This window comes from Cynoglossus semilaevis, chromosome 9, assembly GCF_000523025.1.
Source record: "Cynoglossus semilaevis isolate Cse_v1.0 chromosome 9, Cse_v1.0, whole genome shotgun sequence".
NCBI classification, from domain to species: domain Eukaryota; kingdom Metazoa; phylum Chordata; class Actinopteri; order Pleuronectiformes; family Cynoglossidae; genus Cynoglossus; species Cynoglossus semilaevis.
In genome coordinates this window covers 2,970,011-2,994,663 of record NC_024315.1, presented here as the reverse complement: position 1 = coordinate 2,994,663, position 24,653 = coordinate 2,970,011, and the positions used below count along the sequence as shown (strand labels likewise).

Sequence of the window (24,653 nt, the reverse complement as noted above, 5' to 3'; positions counted from 1 at the left end):
CTCCTGCTCTGTTTCTTTCCCCTGTCCCACCCTCTTCTCTGAACTTGTCTCTTCTCCTCCCTCCTCCTATCATCTGTCTCCTTTTCCTCTCTCCTCTTCTTCGTGTTTCCTCCCTCCTCCCTGCTCTTACATCATCTCCTGTCCTCTCCTCTTATCTCCTGATTTTTTTTCTTCCCTTCCTCCTCCTGTATTTTGGCCTCGTCTTTCCTCTCTTGACTGTGTGATCATCATCCATCACTGTCCTTCTTCATCACTCGCTAATCTTCATCTCTTCTCTCTTCTTCACCTTCACCCCCCCCTTCCCTCCTCTTCCTCCATCCACTTTCTACTTTCTTACCACTTTGGTTTTTCCTCATCCTCCCTCCTCTCACTCTCTATCGTTGCATCTTTCCTCCTCCCTTTGCCTCTTTTTGCTTCCGTTCCTATCTCACATCTGCATTTTATCATCTTTACTCATCTTTTTTGCCCCTTCTCTTTTTTTCTTTCTCTCTCTTACTTTCCTCTGTTTCTGTTCCTCACATCCCTCTTTCTTTTTCTTTCATGTTCCTCCCCTTTTGTTCCTTCTCAGATAAATGGCTCTTTTAAGTTGGGAGCAGCTCGAGTTCTGTCAGGCTGGCAGATGCAGTGTTTAGTCCCGAGTCTGCAGGACAACGCCAACATGAACGGGACTTCGGAGCAGGCCGACATCCTGCCGCCAAACTGCATGGTCAAAGACCGCTGGAAGGTGGTGAGTGTTCGACCACTCACACAAACACACTGGAGTTGAGCTCCTTCACCACAGTCGGCATCACCTACGCTGTGGGATTCCACTGTACAACCAGCCCGAGACTCGATCTACCTCAGCTCAGGTCTACAATCATCAGTAGTCTTCCTCATCAGAGGAGATTACCAGTACGATAACACGCTTATCAGAACACTCACGTGTTTAATCCACGTGATCGGGCTTTAAAAAAAATAAAAAACACATCTGCGCATCTCTGTCTCTGTAATCAGACGTTATGCAATAAAGCTAGCTCCTGTTTCGACCAATCAGAGAGCAGCACTGAGCCCGCAGGCTCCTTACACTTCACTGATCAATGTGGAGTGTTCACGGAAACTCACGTACAGACACGCACACAAACACAGAATCACTGGATTTCACTAACTCAGAGCTATTCATAGTTCAGCATTTTCACATGACAAGAATCTTAAGATACAAACCAAAACAATGGCCTAGAAAAAGCAAAAGCTTAATATAAAAGCTAGAAAAGTTTAAGTTAGCCAAAAGGAAAGTAATACATTTGTATTAGGCAAGATAGCTGTTATCTGTAAATTGCCAAACGTTAGTCCAAAACAAGATAACTTTAGCTTAAATATATCTACTGTCATTGTTTAATAAAAATATATCAATGTGAATTGGTTAAAAAAACTGACCTTTATTTGAATTTTGATTAAAAAAAGCATTACTGAAAAGTACCCAATATTATGTAGCAAAAACAAAACTTAACATTTTATTTAAGCTAGTGTTATATCTTTTATTTATATATTGGTTATCTTTGCATTTATTCTAACTGAAAAATGTATTTTGTTGGGCTAACTTGGAATGTTTTCTGTTGTGTTTTAGCCCTTAGCTGTATTGCTAACTCTGTGTTCTAGCCCTTAGCTGTATCGCTAACTCTGTGTTTTAGCCTTTAGCCTGTGGTTTTGTGAGACCTTAGTTTGGTTTCCTCCGTGTTGTCTGTGCCGCAGCTAAAGAAAATTGGTGGTGGTGGGTTTGGGGAGATATACGAGGCCTTGGACCTACTGACACGGGAGAATGTGGCGCTGAAGGTGGAGTCTGCCCAGCAGCCCAAACAGGTGCTGAAAATGGAGGTGGCCGTGTTGAAGAAGCTGCAGGGTGAGAGCTACTGGACTATCGACAAAAAAAACCAAAACAATCAACATTAGAAAATTGTTTTGAAAAGAAGCAAAGTAGAAAGGCTAGTGCTTTTTCTTAGCCCAAACCTTTTTTGCTTTTTTTCCAGGTAAAAATCATGTCTGTAAGTTTATTGGCTGTGGAAGAAACGACAAATTCAACTACGTGGTGATGCAGCTGCAGGTGAGTCAGTGACAAAACGTTGGGGTGGAAGAGGAATTACGTAAACCACAGGTTTATAGCTAAAATAGCTAGAAATGTCTTTCTTTTTTTTTTTTAAATAAATAAACACAGGCACAAAAGTTAGCGCAGCAATAGCTGAAACGAAATAAAGAATATTATTAAAAATAAATAAACATGAATCCAGAAATACTGTAGCAAAAGGGCAAAATATAATACGATTAAATGACTAATTACGTTAGCTGAGACATGGGGTCGGAGTCCAGGACAAAACCTGCTAAAATGTTTCTGTAAAATGTTCGTTGTTGATGAGTGAGTGGTTCTAGATTAAATTTCATTCAACAGGGAGATAAAACAGCAGATATTTATAGATTTATTGATTTGTAAGTTGCTCCTATCTCCTAATGTCATGCTCTGCGACAGGGTCGAAACCTAGCCGACCTGCGAAGGAGTCAGCCTCGAGGAACCTTCACCATGAGCACCACGCTGAGGTTGGGGAAGCAGATCCTGGAGTCCATCGAGGCCATTCACTCAGTCGGCTTTCTGCACCGTGACATCAAACCGGTACGAGGGCAGTGAACGTCTACAGATGGTCAACATCAGAATCTCTGACCCCTGACTGGTGTTTTCTGCTCCACAGTCCAATTTTGCCATGGGTCGACTTCCCTCCACCTACAGGAAGTGCTACATGTTGGACTTTGGTCTTGCACGGCAGTACACCAACACAACTGGAGAGGTTCGACCGGTAAGAGGACACCACCCTTCTCAGCCTCCTGCTTCTCTTTTCTTCCTGTCAGCAGCACATGAATATTTAATAGACCTAGATGCAGCAGACTTTAGGCTGGGTCACTCTCCCATCGGAAGTCCACGGAGAAAACCACAGTGAGCTTACTCCACAGCACAAAGGCTTAATGTACACTCAGAAAAATCACATTTTCTTTTATTGGTTTTCCAGCGTTTAAAAACACTCAACACAACCTGGTTAGTTTAGTAACGTTTATGATCGTTCTCTAGTAGGGCTGTCAAAGTGAACGCAGTATTTGTGTGAATTCATCGTCGAAGTCAGATTCAAAATTTGAACTTTTATTTTTCTTCTAGATGCTACATTAAAAATGAAAAATATCAGCACCGTTTCATTCTTGCTACGTTAATTTTTTTTGAATATCAGCACCGTTTCATTCTTGCTACATTAATCTTTTTTGTTTCATTTGATTATAAGTTTATTTGACAATTGTTCTGCTATGTTCAGGTTACCATGTGTAGATTTTTATTCATTTATAATTTCTGAAAGCTACATGTTTTTCCTGCCCTAAATGTGGTTAGTCTGTTATAGCTGGTTGTTTGTTTCTGTTTTTTTTGTTGTTGTATTTTTTATTATATTTTCACAGAGAGTCCTGTTCATCCTGGTTGTGTCACTTTTGATTCTTTTGTGTTCAATTTCATTAAGTTTTATTTTAAGTTTTTGTTGTTTGTGTTTTTGTTTTGTTTTCTTACAGTTCTTTTGGGATTTATGATTTTGACACGCATGCACCGCGTTTCTCCATCACCTCAAAGGTTACCCAGGAATGTGAGTGCTTTCACTGACAGAGGGTCTTCGCTGCAGTACTCACCTTCACCACTGAGACATATGCTCACAAAATAGAAGAAACAACATAGGGTTCACCTAAATAATTTATTGTTGGTTTGGGAATATTTTTAAGGAAATGTCTTAATATCTTTTTTTCTTTTTTTTAGCTAATGTTTATTTAGAAAAGGGCCAACATTTTGATATTTTTAGCTCGCCAAAGACATTCACTTTAAATGTCTCCTGGCTCTCTGATTATCTTCATTAATCTTTTTAACATTTTTTGCTATTGTTTTGTTAATTTTGTCATCTGTTGGTGACCTTTAGTCATCTTTTTATTTAATTCAATTTAAATTTAAAACTCAATTTTGAGTAGCTCCTTTTGCTAAGTCTTACTGTGCGATAGCTGATAAGTGATGAGCGCCCTCTTTGGTGTTGAGGAGCAGTGTGACCCTCTGCTCATTTTTTGTTTGTTTTATTATGTTGTCATTAATCCAATAATTACGTATTATTATTATTTTTGTGTTGTGTGAAAACTACCACGACAAACCTGCAGCGACTGTGACTCAGCACCGAGACAAAAGGTTTTATGATTTAAAATTTTTTTTAATGTTTTCAGCCCCGGACGGTGGCAGGTTTCAGAGGAACGGTCCGCTACGCTTCAGTCAACGCCCACAAAAATAAGGTCTGACCTGACACCGCATTTCTATTAGTATTATTATGAAATAATATTTAGATTTTTTTTTAACTTGTAGTACTATTAGTCTTAAAGGTTTCATTGTATCTGTTGAAACAAATGTAACCTGTTTTTTGCTTTAGTAAGAAGTAGTTTTAAGCTTGTTCACACACATTAAGGTTACAGGTAGCATCAATGATTCGCTGATTGCATATTGTTAACAGAGATTTTTTTTTGTTCTTTTTCCAGGAAATGGGTCGTCATGACGACCTGTGGTCACTTTTTTATATGCTTGTGGAGTTTGCCGTAGGACAGCTGCCGTGGAGAAAAATTAAGGACAAGGTTCAACTCTTTTATTTCAACATAGAGCAACAGCAATACACAATTTCAGCACAAAAAAAATTTTTTTTGCTTTCTTGCTATGACCGAGCGAAATTTCAACATTTTTTTTCTGTTCCTCAGGAACAAGTTGGTCAGATTAAGGAGCGTTACGACCATCGAATGCTGCTAAAACACATGCCTTCAGAGTTTAATGTGTTCTTGGACCATGTTCTGGCCCTGGACTATTACACTAAACCAGACTACCAGGTGAGGAATTCAGTTTTAAGATGTTTTACTGAAATTAGCTGCAGATCAGAACAACATTTCTCTCTAAATCTGTTCTTTAAACAAGTCAAAAAATATCAAACATGAACTAAAGTTATGTTAAAACATACATCTGTTTCCTTTGTGTTTGTGTGTGTGTGTGTGTGTGTGTGTGTGTGTGTGTGTGTGTGTGCGCAGCTGTTGATGTCAGTGTTTGTGTGTGTGTGTGTGTGCGTGTGCGCAGCTGTTGATGTCAGTGTTCGAAAACAGCATGAAGGAGCGAATCATCACTGAGAACGAGCCCTTTGACTGGGAGAAAGGAGGCGGTGATGTCACCTTGTCCACCAGCACCTCCACCCAACCACAGCACAACACCCGACCCACTGCTGCCATGGTGGGGTAAGTGGCAGGTTTCAGAGGAACGGTCCGCTACGCTTCAGTCAACGCCCACAAAAATAAGGTCTGACCTGACACCGCATTTCTATTAGTATTATTATGAAATAATATTTAGATTTTTTTTAACTTGTAGTATTATTAGTCTTAAAGGTTTCATTGTATCTGTTGAAACAAATGTAACCTGTTTTTTGCTTTAGTAAGAAGTAGTTTTAAGCTTGTTCACACACATTAAGGTTACAGGTAGCATCAATGATTCGCTGATTGCATATTGTTAACAGAGATTTTTTTTGTTCTTTTTCCAGGAAATGGGTCGTCATGACGACCTGTGGTCACTTTTTTATATGCTTGTGGAGTTTGCCGTAGGACAGCTGCCGTGGAGAAAAATTAAGGACAAGGTTCAACTCTTTTATTTCAACATAGAGCAACAGCAATCCACCACAAAAAAATTTTTTTTTTGCTTTCTTGCTATGACCGAGCGAAATTTCAACATTTTTTTTCTGTTCCTCAGGAACAAGTTGGTCAGATTAAGGAGCGTTACGACCATCGAATGCTGCTAAAACACATGCCTTCAGAGTTTAATGTGTTCTTGGACCATGTTCTGGCCCTGGACTATTACACTAAACCAGACTACCAGGTGAGGAATTCAGTTTTAAGATGTTTTACTGAAATTACCTGCAGATCAGAACAACATTTCCCTCTAAATCTGTTCTTTAAACAAGTCAAAAAATATCAAACATGAACTAAAGTTATGTTAAAACATACATCTGTTTCCTGTGTGTTTGTGTTTGTGTGTGTGTGTGTGTGTGTGTGTGTGTGTGTGTGTGTGCGTGTGCGCAGCTGTTGATGTCAGTGTTCGAAAACAGCATGAAGGAGCGAATCATCACTGAGAACGAGCCCTTTGACTGGGAGAAAGGAGGCGGTGATGTCACCTTGTCCACCAGCACCTCCACCCAACCACAGCACAACACCCGACCCACTGCTGCCATGGTGGGGTAAGAGCCAGAACACCTCAGAGTCAATGAGTCAATGAGGAGCCCGGCGTATACTGACACCAAAGACGTCGTGTCCACATCCTGCAGGGAGTCTTATCTGGACCACTGGTCTAATCTCACTTTGGTTTTTGCCCCTCCACAGGGCTATTGTCACACCTGTTCCAGGAGATCATCAGCGGGAGAACACTGACGATGTTCTACAGGACGAACATCTCAGTGATCAGGAGAACGCACCTCCAGCCCCTCCAACTCGAACCCCTGGGGACGTGGGTGTACAGCACGCAGTGGAGTCGGGCGAGGCCTGGGAGGACACAGACTTCAACCGCAACAGACTCAGAATCAGCCTGAACAAGGTGAGAGCGAGTGCCGGGCGGAGAAATCTGAAGACCCTCATCTGAGTTTTAGTGTCTAAAATTACTGAGCCTGCGGTTCAACATTTAATACGTCCTTCTGTCCTTTCTCAGGGGGCTCAGGAAGAGGAGACAGGACGGGCGACGTGTCCAGTGTCACCAGTTAGAGGTGGAGCTCCGGAGTCACCAACGGCTCAAGGTCGGTCCTTACGGTACCGTCGGGTCAACAGCCCTGAATCTGACCGCCTGTCTGCTGCTGAAGGCCGTGTTGATGCTTACGGACAGAGGTACCTGAGGCTAAAGTATCAGATCACAAACTTGAACCTGGATGTGGATTCAGTGTGTAGTCTGCTTGAAGAACTTCATGTTTTTGGTGAAATACTCAGTCACCACTGACGCTGTCTTCCCATGACTTCCTTTAATGTCCTCCAGGTCTAGGATGGACATGCTTGGATCACCATCTCGTCACGTTTACTCCTCCCAGCCAGCTCAGATGTTGTCCATCGACCCTGCATGTAGGGGTGACCGTCAGGTCAGCGGTCGTCAGGAGGTCTCTGTGGCGTCTGTGGACCAGGAAGCCCACAGCAACGCCTTCATTCGCTCGGTTCCGTTGGCTGAAGAAGAGGACTTTGACAGCAAAGAGTGGGTGATCATCGACAAAGAGACTGAGTTACGAGACTTTCAGCCAACCACGTCAGGGACAACTGACGAGGAACCAGAGGAGCTCCGACCCATCGAGGAGCAGGAGGAGAGAAGAAGGCTACGGGTGGGAGGTAAGAACTTCAACTTTGTTGGGTCGTCAGGTTTAACATTTGAATTAAGCCCTAATTCTTACAGGACTTTAGTTGTTATGGATGCAGGGCAGTTCTGGTGGAAATCAAGATCAGAGAGGTTGGTTTTGTGAACATAGTTCCTTCTCTCTCCAGCAGGGGGCGAGTTGGTGGTTCGTCCAAAAACGCACGCTCGGGAAAGCAGTAGAGGGATGATAACGCTAGCAGAGGAGGAGGCATCGAGAAGGAGCGGCGGAAGCCCTGCCCAGTCGCCTTGTCATTCTCTGCCGTCAGGACGTCCACGCCGGAGAGAGTCGGAGCCGATTGGACCTCAGAGACCGGTAAGAGAAACAGCTAGTAAATCAGAGGAGAGCTGACCACAGGCTGGCAGACAGTGTAGCAGTTCAGACAGCTACTGAATGCTTTGCTTTTACCAAACACTTCCACTAGGGGTGCTATACAGTAGCTGCCGAACTGTTTATGGGTCTGTTAACCGTGTGGCTCAAACAAATCCAGCTTGAGTCTGAGGTCAGGTTCCAGTTCTGTTAGTGTGGGCAGTGGCCAGGCTGTAATGAGGGGTTTTAAATTAGTAAAATTAAATTAAATTCAAATCTGTTTATATTTCCCATATAAGTTTATTACATGTACAACACATTTTACTAGAAAAAAGTGTCCTTACTGATTTTTACGTAAATGATAAATGAAACTTGGTTTTAATCAATAATTACCAAGTTTATAACTAAACACACGGGGTAACCGCCTCGTGTTTGCAGTCATGACATCATAAAAGAAGCTCACGCTGGATTTGTCCTTTTAATGTGTCCATGAAGAATGTTGGAAGTTAACTGGTGAAAATGTGTCACATGCAACTGTGTCTTTTAAACACCAGTAATTTTAGAAAACAGCTCATAGTACTATGTACTGAGGCCTTTAATCCAAGTGGAGAAAAATCACACGCTGACTAGATAATTATGTGTTTAATCCAATTTAAGAGGGAACCTTAAGGAGCTTAAACAAAGTGTTTTATTCAATTCCGGTGTTTACAACAAATACTGGCTAATTATAGGTGTTGAAGTTCGTTTTACCTAGAGTATAAGACAAAAATATTAACCTGTGTAAAGTTCAAGTGTCGACTAGTTTCTACATAAGCTCACAGATACGGCTGAGTGAAAGTGTTGTCGTCTTTAGGCTAAGGCTAGCTGTCGTTTATGCTAGCTTTTTTAATAGCCTTTTTATAATATTGGGTTTTGTTTAAAGTTTTAGAGAAAGTAATACATTTGCTTGACAAAATTACTTGTCATTTTAGTTGTAGTCAAAGTCGAGCTAATGAAAAATACTAGTTAGTCCAAAGTACATGTGACAGACTAGTTGCACGGCGTTCTTTTTTTGCTTAAAGCATCTGCCTGTGACACATTTATTATACAGGAAACAAATGTATTTCTGTTCAGTTTGTGTCAGTTCTGCTGCCATGTTGTTTTGGACCAACATCAGATTCAGAGTTGAATTCAAATTGTATTTTGTTTTCCCCTTGGAATTTCTTTTTTTCCTCATAATTATATTTTTCCGTTATTTTTATTTTATTTGCCTTGGTTGGTGGTTTGATTCAGGAGTGAATGAGAAACTGCTGCGACTGTGATCTGTAACTGTGCTTTTCAGCATGTTGCTGATGTTAATTTCACTGTGATGGTGATTTGCTGTGTTTACTCATATCTGTGCACACACACACACCGTTGTTGACTGTTGATGACAAGGTTATAAATAACAGACGCTCAGTAAACCAGGCCGTCAACGGATTCTGCCAAAGCTGACGACATGTTCAGGTTCAGTGCCTTATGCACCACATACCTTGTCCTCAATGTGGCGCTGTGAAAATGTAAATAGGTCATTGACCTACATTCATGCTGTGATGTTCAAACTTTCAATGTTTAGTGCAGACTGGGTTCTGTAAAATGGAGTAACAGAAAATATTTAACATCTTTAAAAAATCGGTCTAAAACAACCCCTGAGAGGAGACTGACCAAAACCAATAATTCTGGGATCAATCTTTTAGATCTTCTTAAAACAACATGTACAAATTGCACAAAAATGGAGCAGCTTTTTTGTTTGTATTGACATGATCTATAGTTTTCTAGTCCTGAATTTTGGGGATGCTGTGGAGCAGATGGGGAATTTGGGACATTTGTTTTGGTTCTGTATTTTTGGCTGAAAAAACAGGGACACTCCTGTTTTCCCCGGAGGTCAGCTAGCTCTGTGGTACTGGTCAAAGATTTTTACCCTAAAGTTGTTTTGGTAGTGTAGTGTAGCGGTTAGCACGTTTGCTTCGGAAGCAGACTGTAGTGTAAATGCTGGGAGAGTAGAAGTTGTAAGTTTTCTATGTGCAGAATATTGATGTTTACACTGAGTATTAAGAGTCTACACACTATAGTTAAAATATCAGGTTTTTCTAGTGTAAAATGTATCATTTGTTAACTAGGGATATTTCTCTCTATGTACTTTTAGGGATGGGATTTTAGGTTGCTTTGTGTGCATTTGTTTTTGACCTGAGGTTATGAAATATCGAGATGTAGGGGTGTTTTTTAAAGACATACTTAAATCTTTTAAGATTTATAAATAGACCAAAAATAAATTAAAAGAAGAGAATATAGTTCAAACTGTGATTTTATAATTTATATACCTGGACTTTTCGCTGTTTGCTATAATGAAATCTTTGCTCAGAGCCTTTAAAAGAAACATCCGCCTCTCCTTTAGCCTCTGTGCTAGCTGCGGCTATGGCTACTTCATTCTGCTTCTGCTGTGGTAAACTTTTAAAAGATTTATTGTGTTGCTTCATTCTGCTTCTGCTGTGGTAAACTGTCACATTTTGAGTTCTTCACACGACATTTTCCTACTGTCATATTTTGAGTTCTTCACATGTTACGTACAAACTGCAGCTGGGTTTGTGTCCTCACACGTGGTACATTAAAATGTTCCGGTGAAAATGTATTACATTAGCCGGTTAGCTGCTAACAGTTTATGCTAATAGCCCTGCTGTGGTGCAGGAGAACGACATCAGGAGTGTGAGGCTAGTGCTGACTGCTTAGACCAGAGAACAATAACATAAATAATTATTAGCCGATAATTTAACAGATCTGAAATTAGCCTACACTATCTTATGGATACAGGAGCTAAATTTGTTTTTTTAAGTTGCTTTCTAAGCATGTACTCTTTTAATAATCTTTGTGAAAACACCTTTGGATTTCAAGGCCGCGTCAAGTCTTTTATATAGGTGGAGTTAGAGTTTTCTGGAGCTGTGGGGCACAATAGTCCTAAAGTACAACAGGGTCTGGGGGTGACTGCAGAAAAGGTTTGGGAACCAGTGAGTTAAAAGGAAACTTAAATCTGTGTTTGTGTTTTTTTTATACCAGTTAGTGATTTATTAGTGATTTATTTTAGTTTTTAGTATGTATGCTTCTTTGGTTCAATTTCGATGATAACATTTCCATTTTGATTTATTTCCATTATTGTTTATTCATTCACAACAAGGTCTGCACTTTCAAAACATTTTATCACATATATGTCACCTCCCTCTTTAGGTGTAAAATTGTCATGAACATGAACATGTTAACCCCTTTTTTCAACCATTTATTTCATCACTTACAGTCGATCTATATACTGTAACTCTCAAACCCAAGTCTAGAACCAAAGGTGTGTCCCTTTAATGAATATCTTTGACTTTACTGAACGCAGAACTGCATTTCTGTGTGTCCTAAACAAAAGGTTTTGCCTTTATATTTGGTGGCTTTGGTGGGTCTTACTTGTTTTAACCCCTTTAAAAACCTGGACAGCTCCTTTAGTAACACATTTTAGCATTGTCTGGTGGAATCAGATCTTTTTGCCATTTTAAATAATACCGCCGTACTAATTATATTTGACTCACTCACAGAAATCTGGAGGTTTAATTGGGTTTTGATGATAATATTTTTCATGATTACAAACACACTTCTCTTTCTTAACACTTTTCTTACGTCATTCAGACTTAAACCAAAACCTGAAATTTTTTTCTGTCCGTTGCACACTGATGCAGGAAATTCAATTTGTGCTTGACGTGATTTTTTTTTTTCATGACTTGACACCATAGCAACGTAACTCCGACTGATGCTGATTTTGTGAGTTCTAGTTTTAGACGAGGATTTAAAACCCCCAAAACTCAACTTCATTTGGACTCAGACATGGACTGAAGTGTCGTTTAAATTATGTATTATTTAAACATTTTAAAACGTGAGCTCATGCACAGTGATCTCTCTCTCTCTCTCTCTCTCTCTCTGTAGTAAATCTTGCTCTTGCTGCAGTTTGGTTTGCGTGGCCATTTTAAGTCAGGTGCCATTTTGCAGGCGGTCTTTTAATCGTTGATAATCACTGACACATGCGTTTAAAAAAAAAAAAAAGTTTTTGGAAACACATTTGCGATCTGTGCAGCGATTTTATTTGTCGACCCAGCGCCAGTCCTCCATCGTCGCCGCCGCCATCGACGTCTGCCATTCTCTTTTTTTACTCCTCTCCAGTTACTCCTCCCCCTTATCCCTCGCCCTTCCTCCCTGATTCCTTTGCTCTGCCCCCTTCCTCCCTTTACCCCTCCTTCGACCTTCGTCTTTAAATGTACGCAGTACGTGAAGTTTGACTCACCTGAGGAGACACACAACATCAGTGGGACGAGACAAGAAGAAGTAAAGTGATGTTTCGGGGTAAGCACAGTTTAGGACTAGTCCTTTCTTTTTTTAAATTTCACCACTATTCTCTGACTCAGCTTCTTCTCCTCTTTCTACTCCTCCTCCTGGCTCTTCTGCTTTTTTCTTTCCTCGTTTGTGTGTCTGTGTTTTGTGTGTGCTTGATGGCTTCACCACTCTGTTCTGTTCCCTGTTTTTTTTTCTCATTTTCTTTTTGCATCTCCAGTGCAACATTTACTAATTTGTTTATTTGATTTGTTTTCCTGAATACTTTCCTTCAGATTGAAGTCAGACTCAGATTGTTGTAGACTAGTTTGTGCTCAGTGCTCCTGCTGGTGACTTTGTGCTTTTTTTTGTTGTGGGGAGGGGTGTTTTTATTACCATGTTTTTACAGAGAATTTATATTTTTATAACAGAATTATAAAATGATAATATGACAAAATGTTACATGACAAATATTACGCTAATAACACTGAAAACATTACAAGGGTTGATTACTTCTTTACCACAATTTTGTAATTTGCCCAAACATTGAAATGTATTTACAAAATGTCATAGTTTAACTACAATGCTGTAATGTTGAAAAAACATATTTTTACCAAAAATATGTTTCCAAAAACATTCACAACATTTCATGTTATAGAAATGTGTCACTGCGGTAACCTTTCCTGAACACTTAAATCATTCATTCATCTACTTTTTTCAAATGGCAATTTTGAGGTTTACTTTTGCCAAATTCAGACACTTGGATTTCAAAACAACAAGTTGCTTATTTTTGTCTCCAGTTAAATTTTTATTTTATGTTTAAGTTTTTGTTGCAGATATGTTACTTGGTTAAAATAATACTCCCTTTGGAGAAATGTAGTAATGTTAAAAAGTTACTTAGGATGTGAAAAAAAATGTTTAAATGTGAAAACACAGAAGTAAATGAGATGTTGGGGAAAAGAGAAACAAGGTCCTGGAATGACTAAAGAGGTGGCATGTCGACAAAATTTTCAGGGTTTTAAAAATATATCACAGTTCGCTTGTTCTCGACGATATCACGACAGTAAAATTTCATCATCAGCAACAAACTGTAAGCATTGTGTCAGTTAGAATTTTCCATTCCAACATGTTTACTCTTAGCTCCAGACTCCAGGACCTTCCCTCTTAAGCTTTGATTAAACGTCTGCCAGACTAAGATGTGTGACAGTCAACGCCCCCTGCTGTGTTAGGGGAGATCTGCAGGCAGGAAGTGTAGAAAAGCTGTGTATATATCTGTTTGTACAAAAAGCCCTCCTGCCATTGGTTAACGTGGCTCTCTTCCCTCTTTCTGATTGGTCTACAGTTGGAGGAAGATCGGCACCAACCGCGGCCCAATCAGCTGAGGAGGCTGGCCTCCTACGTCTTCTCTTCATCCACGCTAGAAACAGAGCAGTACCCGCACGGAGCGGCCGGCAGTGGCTTCATCCAGAGGAGCCGCTCGGCTGAAAGCAGCCCCGCCCACGTGACTGCGGCCTGTAACTGGGCGCAGCGGCGACACGCCAGGACATTGGCCACGCCGGGGAGTCCGCGCAGCAGACACTCGGTGCTGAATGTGTCCAGGACACAGCTGCAGCAGATGTTAGCGAAGCTGATGAACAAGAACAACAGCAGCAGCAGCAGCTGAGAGGAACACACACACACACACTGATATACAACACGGTCATACACACACACACACACGCCTTTACACGTGTACGGTACACTAGGGTGACCAGGTCTCAGTCAGTCCAACGTGGGACGGGGAGAATATTGGAGTGGACACGTTATGGTGTCACCAAGTGGTAATGATTTTTGGACACGTTATGGTGTCACCAAGTGGTACTGATTTTTTTTAAACTGAAAAATATAAACATAGGAGAGGATTATTATATTAAAGTATCTCTGTCATCATTTAGCGGATCTTTCCATGGCACAAAATACAGATTTATTTTTTCTGTACTGCCATTTGCGTTACCAAATTGTATAGAATTTTTCACTTAAAACTCGAGGTGCAATTTCTCTTCTTTTTGGCTTCAGGTAGGTTACCTGTGATTGACACTTGAGAGTCATTTGTCAAACTGTCACAGCCTCTAGAGGGAAACCTGATCAACCTACAGTACGTACACAGTGAGAGAGCAACAATCAGTCGACTAACAGACAACCTCTTTGGATTGTCAACTATTTGTCTGATATACTACAACAGTAAACTGAAAATATTTAGTTTACCAACGACCCAAACTTTTTTAGGAATTGTAATTTTGACAAATCAAAGTTTGTCATGTGGTTAGTCAATAAAACTAGTTGACCTAGTTGAACAACTAGTTGACCATTCCAAAAAAAATAAAATGACTAGTCGACTTTTTACGCTGCTGTCTTAACATACAGCATGCATTCATGTATGCACACAAAAACCCACATAAATACACACACACATTTTAAACACTGTATACACACACACACACACACACACAGACATGACCTCTCAAGCAGAGAAAGCGATGAAGGAGAAGAAAAAAATGTGGATGAATACGTTTTTTTTAATGCAATAAACTTAAAAAAAAGCCTCTGCAAACCTGATTTGCACACAGACCAGAGAGACTGCTGGTTTCCTGTTTCTTTTTGTCCAGAAAAAAAAAAGTGTAAACCAGAGCGGCGCTGCTCACAGACTGTTAAAGCTTTTTACCATCTTTGTGCATTTCTAAATTTTAATTTTGCTCAAATGAATAGAAAAAAACACGGGCGTCATGGAGCGCAGGTCGGTTTGATGTTTGAGATCGTGGAATCTACGTTCAACCTGCTGCTTCTACCACCGCTGCTGCCGCCGCTTGGCAATGTGTCACATCACTGCTCACACGTTGTTTTTGTTAAGTGTGTAATTATTAATCTCTTTGGTGTGGTGGCCCTAATTTGATAGAAACCTACAGGAGTTGACATATAGAGTAGGAAATTAAAAAATTAAAAATGACAAAAAAACGTTCTTAAAAAAAAGCAGAAAACACGACAGTGAGGAATGCTGAAACACTCAAATTGAAACACGTGCTAACAGACAACATTCCCTGTCTAATTTGTGTGTTTTCTGCTAATTAGCACATCAGCATTAGCGCAAAAAGGTTTGGTGCCCACTGAAATGGGCCTCTGAAGACCATCACATTCTCATCTCATTTAAAGCTGATGTTAACATGAAGCTCCGAGTCATGACTTTAGCGACGTGTCATCAGTGTAATAACCAGTCACGGTGATTTCGATCAAGTCCCAGTTGAGTCTTTGCTTGACGTTTTATGCTAATCTGAAGAGAACATGTTGATATCAGTTGAAGCTTTGCTGAGACGCTTAAATGAACAACTTCATGTCTGGTTTTGGTGGTGTTTGAGTCTTTGATCTTGGGCTTCCACAGGAGACCATTGATCTGACTTATTTCTGGAAATTGGCCGAGGTTGTTGTTGTTGTTGTTGTTGTTGTTGTTGGAGCTCTAGGAGGATTCTACAGAAGCTACTGGATTATAAGGACCAGTTTTAGGAGGATTCTACAGAAGCTACTGGACTATAAGGACATATAACATATGTCAGACCTCATCGTAGAATTTACATAACTGTCCGTTCAAACATCTGTCTGAACCACACGGTGCTTAGCCAGGTAGTTGGGTGTCATTGTGTCCTGCGCAGCAGCTGTATTAGTTCTGCCTTGACTGACTGGTGCAAGGACGCTGAGTTTTACTACAGGTTTTTTCTTTCCCTTGTTCCTCAAAGGAATTATATTTTGTCGGGCTCAGAAATGCATGAAATATATAGACGCGCGGGTAAAAGTCAGAAACCGTTACTAAATTAAGGATTCTGGATTTGTGATGCATGAGCAAGGCATCCCGAAAAACGCAACCCAAAATCCTAGATCCACACAAAGTTTCAAACAGAGCGTTATCCATGTTTGGCAACTTTGCATGTCATATCTGGCAATTTTCACCTGGAGGAAAAATTTACAACACACTTGTTTCTGCAAAAACATTATCCAACTGTAAATGGAATTGATGGGTTAATAATATTCCCATCTTAAACTTATAGTCAAAGCGTCACCTGCAGGCTGGGTGAAATGTCATGTCTTGTTTTTCACCCTGTGTCCACTACCAGATTGTCAGATCCATCCAAAGATCTTCACGTCCCCAACATGTTGATGAGTCCATAATGTAAAAGACACAGGAAGTTTGAAAAGTCGTGTTGCGACAGAGTCCAGTCTTTCTCGTTCGTCCACTCGTCTGTGTTAGCAGAAGAACAGTTTGATTCTTTAAGTCGTCTTTGACTCTGTGACCCTCAGAACAGGTCACGGAGGTCTCAACGCAGTCGCCTCAAATGTCTGGCTGAGTTCGTATTTCGTGTTTGTTTAAAAGCCGTCAGTCTGAGCATTGATTTTTCTGGTTATGACACTGTGTTGTGTATCTGGATTTCTGATCACAGTCTTAATACTTTCTGTAAATTGTGCTTCCGCTGGACTTTTACTGTTGCACTTTATTACTGGAGTCGACCAGAGACGGTCACATGTGAATGCAAAACACAGATGCAATAAGTAAATGTGGGATTTCATAGCAAGAAAAAGTAAAAGTAATCATTCTCACAGTACAAATTGTTCCTTCAAACATCGTAAGGACTCGTCTTGAGAAGTGTCTCAGAGGGAAAGGTCTCCTGAGGAAGAGTCTGAGGGAGACGTGTGGACAGGCCTAATAAGGACATTCTTTTTTAGAAAGGAATCTGGATTACTAATGATGATTCCCACTACTTATGTACAGTTTTTTAATGAGTAAATGAAAACTCTAAGTTTCACTTGTCTTCAGGCTTTACCTCGTTTGAGTTTGAAATAACTATGGTTTAACCAGTGACTCCATGAGTAAAAAAAAGAAGGTAGCCTGAGAGGAAACCGTTTTGTTTTTTGTTTTGTTTTTTTAAATCTGAATATAAACTCTAATAAGTTCGTAAGAGTAATTAAAAGCCCACTGTGACTCTGGTGCAATAGAATGAACCCTCTATCATTTTACATTATTTTTTTTAATGACATTTCAGTGAGCTCGAAATTCTAAGCAATGAGAAAACAAAGCTAAGGGCATGCATCATGGATAAAGCTGGACCTTGAAATCTGGTGAAAAAAAAAGCTTTGTAAAAGCTTTTAATATTTGTTGAAATGCATAGATAAAGAAGGAACAGGAAGCTAAAATGTGTGGGTTAGCCATTCAATCAACAAGTGTCTTACATTCTTCATCTGTGTCAAAGCAGGTAGAGCACCCTCTGCTGGATCACAGTGGGATTATTAATGGTTGTTGGATGTGCTCTGGATTGAATATATTAAATGTGAAGCCTTTTTTTTTTAGGTCTCAAACCCCACCCCTAAAACCAGAGGCTAATTACTCTCCAGACAAAAGAGCCAATTATTTAAAAAACACCAAGTCTGTGCGAAACAGTGGTTTTGTCTTGTGAGATTTTTAGCTTGTGTTTCTGTTCAGTGTTTGAGTTTTGTTGTTGTAGTAGTTGGTTTAACATGTTATCGCTGCTATCATCGTACCAAAGCAGCCGTGTGTGGACTTTTCCTTTGCTCTCATTTAAAATTGCTGTGTCTTCTCAACACAGGAAATCTCACCACACCACTTAAACTGAGGCGGCCATTTTGTGCAGTGGAAGCCAAACTGTTGTTTTTGTTTTTTTTGTTTTAATTTAAGGGCTACGTTGACTTAATATGCACCACCCGCTGTTTCATCAGGCTTCTGCTTGAGGCATTAGCTTTACCTTAGCCTGAGCTAAAGCCGTAGCATTAGCTAAGCCTGACTAGAAGCGCTAGCATTAGCTCAGCCTTAGCGTTAGTGTTAGTTCAGTCTGAGCAGGAGCGATAGCATTAGTATAACCTGAGGTGAATCTTGGATTCATTTTATGTTACTTCATGCTAACTTCAGGACGTCAAGTCCGTTTTTTTTTTTTTTGTATTTAGCTCTACAATGCAACCTCATGTATAATGTACGATGTGTGCTAGCTGCTAACTTTACTTTGCACGCTCGCTAAAAAAAAAAGAAAGGAAGAAAGAAATTCATAGTTATCACCAAAACATTATAAAGGTTCAGTCATCAATACAAAAAGTTCACGACGAAGAGAATAGACATCGTGGAGCCATAGTGACAGACCGCTGTACCTACTGTTGCCACACTTTGTTGCATGAAATCTGTGACCAAGACAAGCGCAGGGTGACCACTGAAACAGTTGTTCCACTGAAACAACTGACAAATGTCTGTGATTTTTCTCTGTAAATAACTGGCACTGTTAAAAAACACCCATGCTCACGGATCACCACGGAGCGTCCAAAAGGTAGAAGAGCTGCAATAGAGTTCTTGTCATGTTCTCGTTAAAATATGGCTTTAAAATATTTGTTCCTGTTATTTTGAAATATAACGTATACATTCAATTCTTTTGGTAGTTCTACCTCGTTAAAGGTTAACACTGTTTATTCATGCCAAAACATTTTTTTTTTTTTTTACTCCTGAACATTAATTGTTCTCCCACTCAACACAACCTGTATATTTTCAAAATAAAAGTCTTGGTGACTGAAACACTTTTTAGTTTTTCAAAATGACATTTTTGGTGTATGTAGACTAACAATCAAAACAAAATTCATATGTTCTGTTTGTCCCTAACTTTTTTTAAGGCGTATTTGATATGTCTATGCTGTATTAAATTAAAGACAAACAGGGTGATATTGTACAGAAAACTCTTAGATTTTGTTATTCATCTTCAGCTTTGATTGTTTCCCAAAAACCAGATTCTTGAAGGAGGATTCAGGTGATGGACAATGATTTTTAGTTGCTTTTTGTTTTACAGGAAAACATCATTTGAACTTGTTTTTTTTTACCATTAGCCTTGATCTTAACATGTAAAGAAGACTTGAGGAACTTGCAGGAACTTGCAGGACTTTTGATCTTAACATGTAAAGAAGACTTGACGCAGCAGGAACTTCTGAGTTAGCTTGAGACTGGTTTATTTGTGATAAGTGATGGCAGTTTTTTCTTTCGGTACCTGCATCACGACTTGTAAAATATTAGTTTTCGTTAGCTAGGTTAGTATTTGTATGTGGTGCTGTTGGGTCAGGGAGAACTGTTGTTAGTGATCCAAAATGAGCTGAAGCCCCGTATCCTTAAGCTGTGAGGTTTTCTCATCCGTTATTCTATCTATCGTACTCTTCAACCTTTGTCAAGTAACACCGTTAAAACATGTATTCAATGGTTAAACTGTTATTCTCTGCATTACTGTGAGTGGTGTTACTGTTTTATTACTGCTACAACCTTAGTGCTTGTAATGTCAAAATTGAAAATGAAAAGTGAAGTTTAAAAAAAAACAGTCTTGCATAGTTCAGATACTGTGAATCACTGTTATTTGTTTTATTCAGAATAGTTGAATTAAATGGGAATTAGGCTTTGTATTTTTAAGTGAAATGGAAGAAAAAATCTCGGCGGTTTGTCTTCCTGCTTAGCTGGGCTAAACAGAACAGTTCTTCAAATCTGACTTGTGAGTTTGTGTTTTACGCCATTGTAGGTTTAAAACACGTTTTGATTACATGTCCTACAGGGAAAAGACACGGCAGTTTTGACCGGTACATCATTGTAGCCATGTTTTGTTGTGTATCTTACTGGACCGTTAAAAAACTTTCACCAATGTCAAATGATTCAAGGTTGTTTATTGCCACACGTTTCTGTGTATTTCTGACCCAAATATAGGGCTGTGTGTGTGTGTGTTAGCTTGCTATACCCATGTTAAGCATAATTTGTATTGCATTATTTAAGCAAAGACAATTTTATCACACTTTGCATTTTTTATTTCCCTAATCCATCTGTATGTAGAAGGAGAGCCGGTGAACTAATTTTCAAAAGTAACATAAAAATTTAAAAAAACTTTTATTAATGCGCCCCATGCCATTATACATGACTAGTAATGCACACATTTGAAGCATTTCAATGGGGTCATGTTGTGAACACAGACAAATGGCCTCGGGAAAACAGTATAGTATCATCAACATAGTCATTGAACAACAACTACACCTGATGGATTCTTCAGTTTTTGCAATAAACCTGTGGCGTCTGCCGTTGGTTAAGCTGTGGCACTGGGTTTGATGATCCGTGAGCGTCTTTCACTGTAAAATACATGTAATCAGTTTTTTCTTTTCTATCAAAATACCAACTGTACATGTACAGAACTGCTTGTATAATCTGAAGCATGTATTTTAAACTTTTTTGTAAAAATCAAATGATAAAAGTGTACATATATAAATATACATAAATGTAGAAGGTGGTAAGGTTTGCAGTTAATCTCCTAATAGCATGATTGTTAGCGGGGTTTAGTATGTATGTATGTACAGGCTCTATGTTAAATCTTTACAAAGGGAAACACTTGAAATCAGCTGACATCAGACTGCGTGCTGTCTATCCATAAAACACTGCAATGCATTTTTTTGTGCCTTTTATATCGATGTATGTAATCCAGACAATCTTGGGAAGCTTGTGTACAACCAAAATGACATTAAAATGAGTTGGGGGACAAACGCGAAAGACGACGTGGTTTTTCTTTAGCTTCAATGACACGACGTTGCTAAATGACAGGGTTAATATTTGTTCTTCCCGGGATTCATTTAACCCATTTTTGATTCTTTTCTTTTCCAGTTTTTGATTATTTGTCACTATTTTTGCTATCCTTTATGCAACAGCATTAAGTAAGCTACATGAAACATGAAATATCTGGTGATCTCAGATGGTTGGTTGGTATACCGTACCTTCTTCATGACCCTGTTCGTTACCCTGCCCATGACAAAACTGTTTTCTTCATTGTCGTTAAAGAAGGTCTTGACGCTCGTAATCAAACGTTGTATCTTGTTTTGAGTCATTCCATTAATATATGAAAAAAACATCTTGTCTTTTTAGGAGTTATCACCTGAGGACCGTAGCGCTCCATCTCCAGCCTCTCCAGACTACAGAACAAAGGGCCAGAGTGACGAAAAGGAGCTTTTCCACATCCTGCCTCAACTCCAGGCCAAGAGAGCGGACTTCCTCACCGTCATGTTGACCGGCCCTTTGCCTCAGCGCAGGAGTCTGGCCACGCCTGATGAGGAAATCCCTGAGCCTCCAGGCCCAAAGGATGATGATGTCACTAAGAGTGAGTCCAACAGTGACGGCAGTCAGAAAAGCACCGAGCGCAGCCAGGAAGCGGCTCCCTCCACGCTCATGGCAGAAGACCAGAGGGCGCCACGGGAGCACCCCTCTGCAGCTGATGCAGACCCGGACATGGAGGATGCTTCAAAAACTCTTGTCCTTTTCTCCCCCGGGGACACTCGTAAGTCTCCCTCTGGTGGTGAGCACGGACTGGAGGGTGAGTTGGCCACACCCACTGCCCTGTCCTACCGTACTGACCGTCTCCTGGTTGGAGAGTTAGTCCAACCTGAACCGTCTGAGACTGGCCGCTTGTCTCCAGCACTCAGGTCAGACCTGAGGCCGTCTACGCCAGTTGCTCCTGCATCACCGCCCTTCACCAAGGTTGAGCGCACTTTCATCCACATTGCTGAGACATCACATCTCAATGTCATGTCTTCTAATGGCCACTCTGCCAAGGACAGTGACCGGGATGTCTTAGGCATCGTGAAAGATTTACCAGTGGAGGACAACACCTCTGAGCCTGAGGGAACTCCTGTGAAGGAGGACCTTCCAGAGGTACCAGACCAAACTCCTTCAGTTGACAAACAGTTGAAAACTGAAAGTGGTCTGTCAACTGTATTGCCCGAGTCGTTGGACCCGGTCTTGAAGGCAATGTCTCCAGTTCATGAAAATAAAGATCTCATACAGGAACGTAGGGACGACGGTGCCAAACCTCTGACCCCTGTTAGAGAACGGCCGACTGTGACAAAGGCCAGAATTAGAAGCCGTATCCCAGTTCTTATTTCTGAAGAGGAATCGGGTTCTGAACAGTCTGCGTCCCTCTCAGCTCGGACTCGTCTTCACCAGCGAGCCAAGCAACTGGACTTGACCCGTCTTCTGGTGCAGAAGCAACAGGGTCTTTGGATAAGAAGGAGAATGCTGTCAGGAACCTCATCGTCATTGTCTTCTGGGGACGATGAACGTCCTAGAGTTTCAGAAACACTTTCCACCACCGGCTCAGAGGAGGACACACACACCTCCGATGAGTCAAAGAGAAGTGTCCGTTACAGGACAGCTGAAGGACAGGGTTCCAAGGAAAGTCGAAGTAGGATTCCCAGGCCTGTCGCCCCCGTGAATAGGTCTTTAGGAGGTCTCGCTGCTCTTTCTCCGTCTCCTCTCTCTCTACCAGACTCCAGCAGTACCAAAGGAGCACCACCATACGCCAACGGGTATTGTGATGATGTTCCCTTTTTAGTGAATAAAACCGTTTCAGGATGTTGTAAGGTGATGTTTCAAAGAAATCCAACATGTTTAATTCTGTCATTTTTATTTTACAGGAATCAGAAAATTGGACTCAGCACTTTCAGTACCCAGTGTAAATCAAAACCTCCGTTACCCCGCTCCTCCTCATCTTGTCCCCGCCCTTCTGCCTCCTGTCCCCGTCCCTCTGCTGCTCCTGCCACATCTGGCAGCCCTCGAATGCCCCTGCGAGCCCTGTTTGGTACCCGGCGCAGCCTTAGCTCTGCCCACTGCAGGACTGATAGCCCTTCCCCACAGAGAGCCGGTCCATCCAGGCAGCCCCTCTCAGTTCGAGCCCCTACTGTCCCCATGCTACCGCCCAGGACTACAACAACAATGCGGCGCAGTGCTTCGCAGGACCCCGCTGCACAGTCCTCCTCTGGTACCGCATCAGGGAAGAGCCGGCCAAAAGCAGCTGGGCCGACCAGGGGTAAGGCAAATGCCAGGGAGAAGTCGGTGACCGCTAGATAATACAAAGAAACTCCTGACTGAGACGTGTTTGTTTGTGCATAATCAGCCATTAAACAAGCCACGGCTCAAGGGTTCACACTTGGTTCCATATCAGACTGTGCTGTTCTAGTGGCCTCCTTTTAATCAGTAAACATCCAAGAACCTCTTAATTTTCCCCGGGACAGCAGACTCATTTGTCTTCATGGTCTTCCAGTATTCTTGACTGACTCCAGCAGGAGCACGGGTGCCACGGTGCTATGGATACATCTGCTCCACCCAGGACTATCCCTGATGTAACTGATCCCAGCAGGTGAGAATAGTGGCCTCCCATCAAGTCCACTTTCACTGACTATAATGTTCCGCAGTACCATCAACAAGGCTGTCCAAGGCTTTACTGATCCTCAGCTGACAGTACCCTGCTTGGTTCCAATTGCATGGTAAGGCATATAGCAAATGGAGGAAATCTGAAGAGGGAAAGCTGTGTTTACCTTAAAATATTGTTCTGCCCTTCATATTGGCCAAAAAATTGTAATTGAACTGTCTTGAATACCCAAACTATCTATATTATTATATTACGAAATCCCTTACAATACTCTACTGTGGAAAAAGAGAAGAGTGTAAAGTGAAGACAAAACAATTAGCTTGGCTGCTAGCGCCTTCTTATGGTGTAACGCTGGGCATGTTTTATTCCGCCTATTTTCTCTGTGTCTTTATTTTATCTATACGCCCTAAATTGTACAGTATATTATAGAATTGTTTGCCATGAAGACATCTTTATTTTTATCTTGCGAAGCAGAGTGTACATTTTAAGCCTTTCAACATTACATTCTAATGTGTTGGCGCTGTCATTTTTTTTAACGCATGAGAAAAACAGGGTCTACCGTGTGAGGGCCACATTATACCCGCTTGAATTCTGCTGACGCTGCAAAGGTCTGCTCGTTATCAGAGCCCTTGTTGTGTTTGTGAAGGGGTTGGTGGGCACTGAACTGTGAAGTAAAGTTTCAATCACGTGAAATGCTGTCCTGTCATTCTTCTCCTCTTTTTAACCATCGTTTCTAGAGAACAACAAATAATAGTGTATGTTGCCAGTTGCCTTGGTCTAGACCAGAGGTTTTCAAACTTTATTTGCCATTTACGAACTCTGGAAACATTTGTCTTCTCAAGTTCGACCATGTCCTTTATTAAAAGCCTCTACAGCAATACAGGCCTACGTGCTCGACTCCACACAGTATACAAAGAAAATATTTTGTTTGTTATATTATTGTTTGTCTGTTTATTTTTCCTGTCATTCTATTGTGTTCAGAACAGGTGAAGATGACTGAAGTATTTTTGGTGCAACAAAAGTTAAGTTACAGTATTTACAGTCTGTGCACATTTTCCATTTATTTCTAAATACTCATGTAGTGAAAAACTTTGTCAAAGCTTTAAGAAGAGCTCGAAAGATGTTTTTACATGTGTTTGTTATTTAAAATATATTTTTTGTGGACGTTTATTTGAAGAAATGTTAATTTGTAATCTCGGGCGTACAAGAAGCGGCAGGATTGATGGAGAGTTTTATGTTGTAATTACACTGCTAGTCATGTAGAGGGCAGTATTGAATCTCCAACAGCATTGACGCAGCAGCAGTAGTATTAGCGAAGAAGAAGCAATTT

The 24,653-nt window shown here is 40.7% G+C and overlaps 1 protein-coding gene across 1 annotated transcript in view; it reads left to right on the top strand.

Annotated features, from left to right (window-relative positions):
* ttbk1a (tau tubulin kinase 1a) overlaps positions 1 to 24,011 on the top strand; it is a 29,365-nt gene extending 5,354 nt beyond the window's left edge. The window contains exons 2-16 of the mRNA XM_025058289.1: positions 569 to 727; positions 1,729 to 1,876; positions 2,004 to 2,077; positions 2,498 to 2,638; positions 2,715 to 2,819; positions 4,258 to 4,323; positions 4,564 to 4,656; positions 4,777 to 4,902; positions 5,144 to 5,298; positions 6,430 to 6,640; positions 6,752 to 6,924; positions 7,070 to 7,410; positions 7,564 to 7,748; positions 21,046 to 22,481; positions 22,590 to 24,011. Coding sequence (XP_024914057.1) covers positions 620 to 727; positions 1,729 to 1,876; positions 2,004 to 2,077; positions 2,498 to 2,638; positions 2,715 to 2,819; positions 4,258 to 4,323; positions 4,564 to 4,656; positions 4,777 to 4,902; positions 5,144 to 5,298; positions 6,430 to 6,640; positions 6,752 to 6,924; positions 7,070 to 7,410; positions 7,564 to 7,748; positions 21,046 to 22,481; positions 22,590 to 23,022 — 3,795 coding nt within the window. The 5' untranslated portion in view covers positions 569 to 619 and the 3' untranslated portion in view covers positions 23,023 to 24,011. The remainder of the gene's footprint in view (positions 1 to 568; positions 728 to 1,728; positions 1,877 to 2,003; positions 2,078 to 2,497; positions 2,639 to 2,714; positions 2,820 to 4,257; positions 4,324 to 4,563; positions 4,657 to 4,776; positions 4,903 to 5,143; positions 5,299 to 6,429; positions 6,641 to 6,751; positions 6,925 to 7,069; positions 7,411 to 7,563; positions 7,749 to 21,045; positions 22,482 to 22,589) is intronic.
* Positions 24,012 to 24,653: the final 642 nt, after the last annotated feature.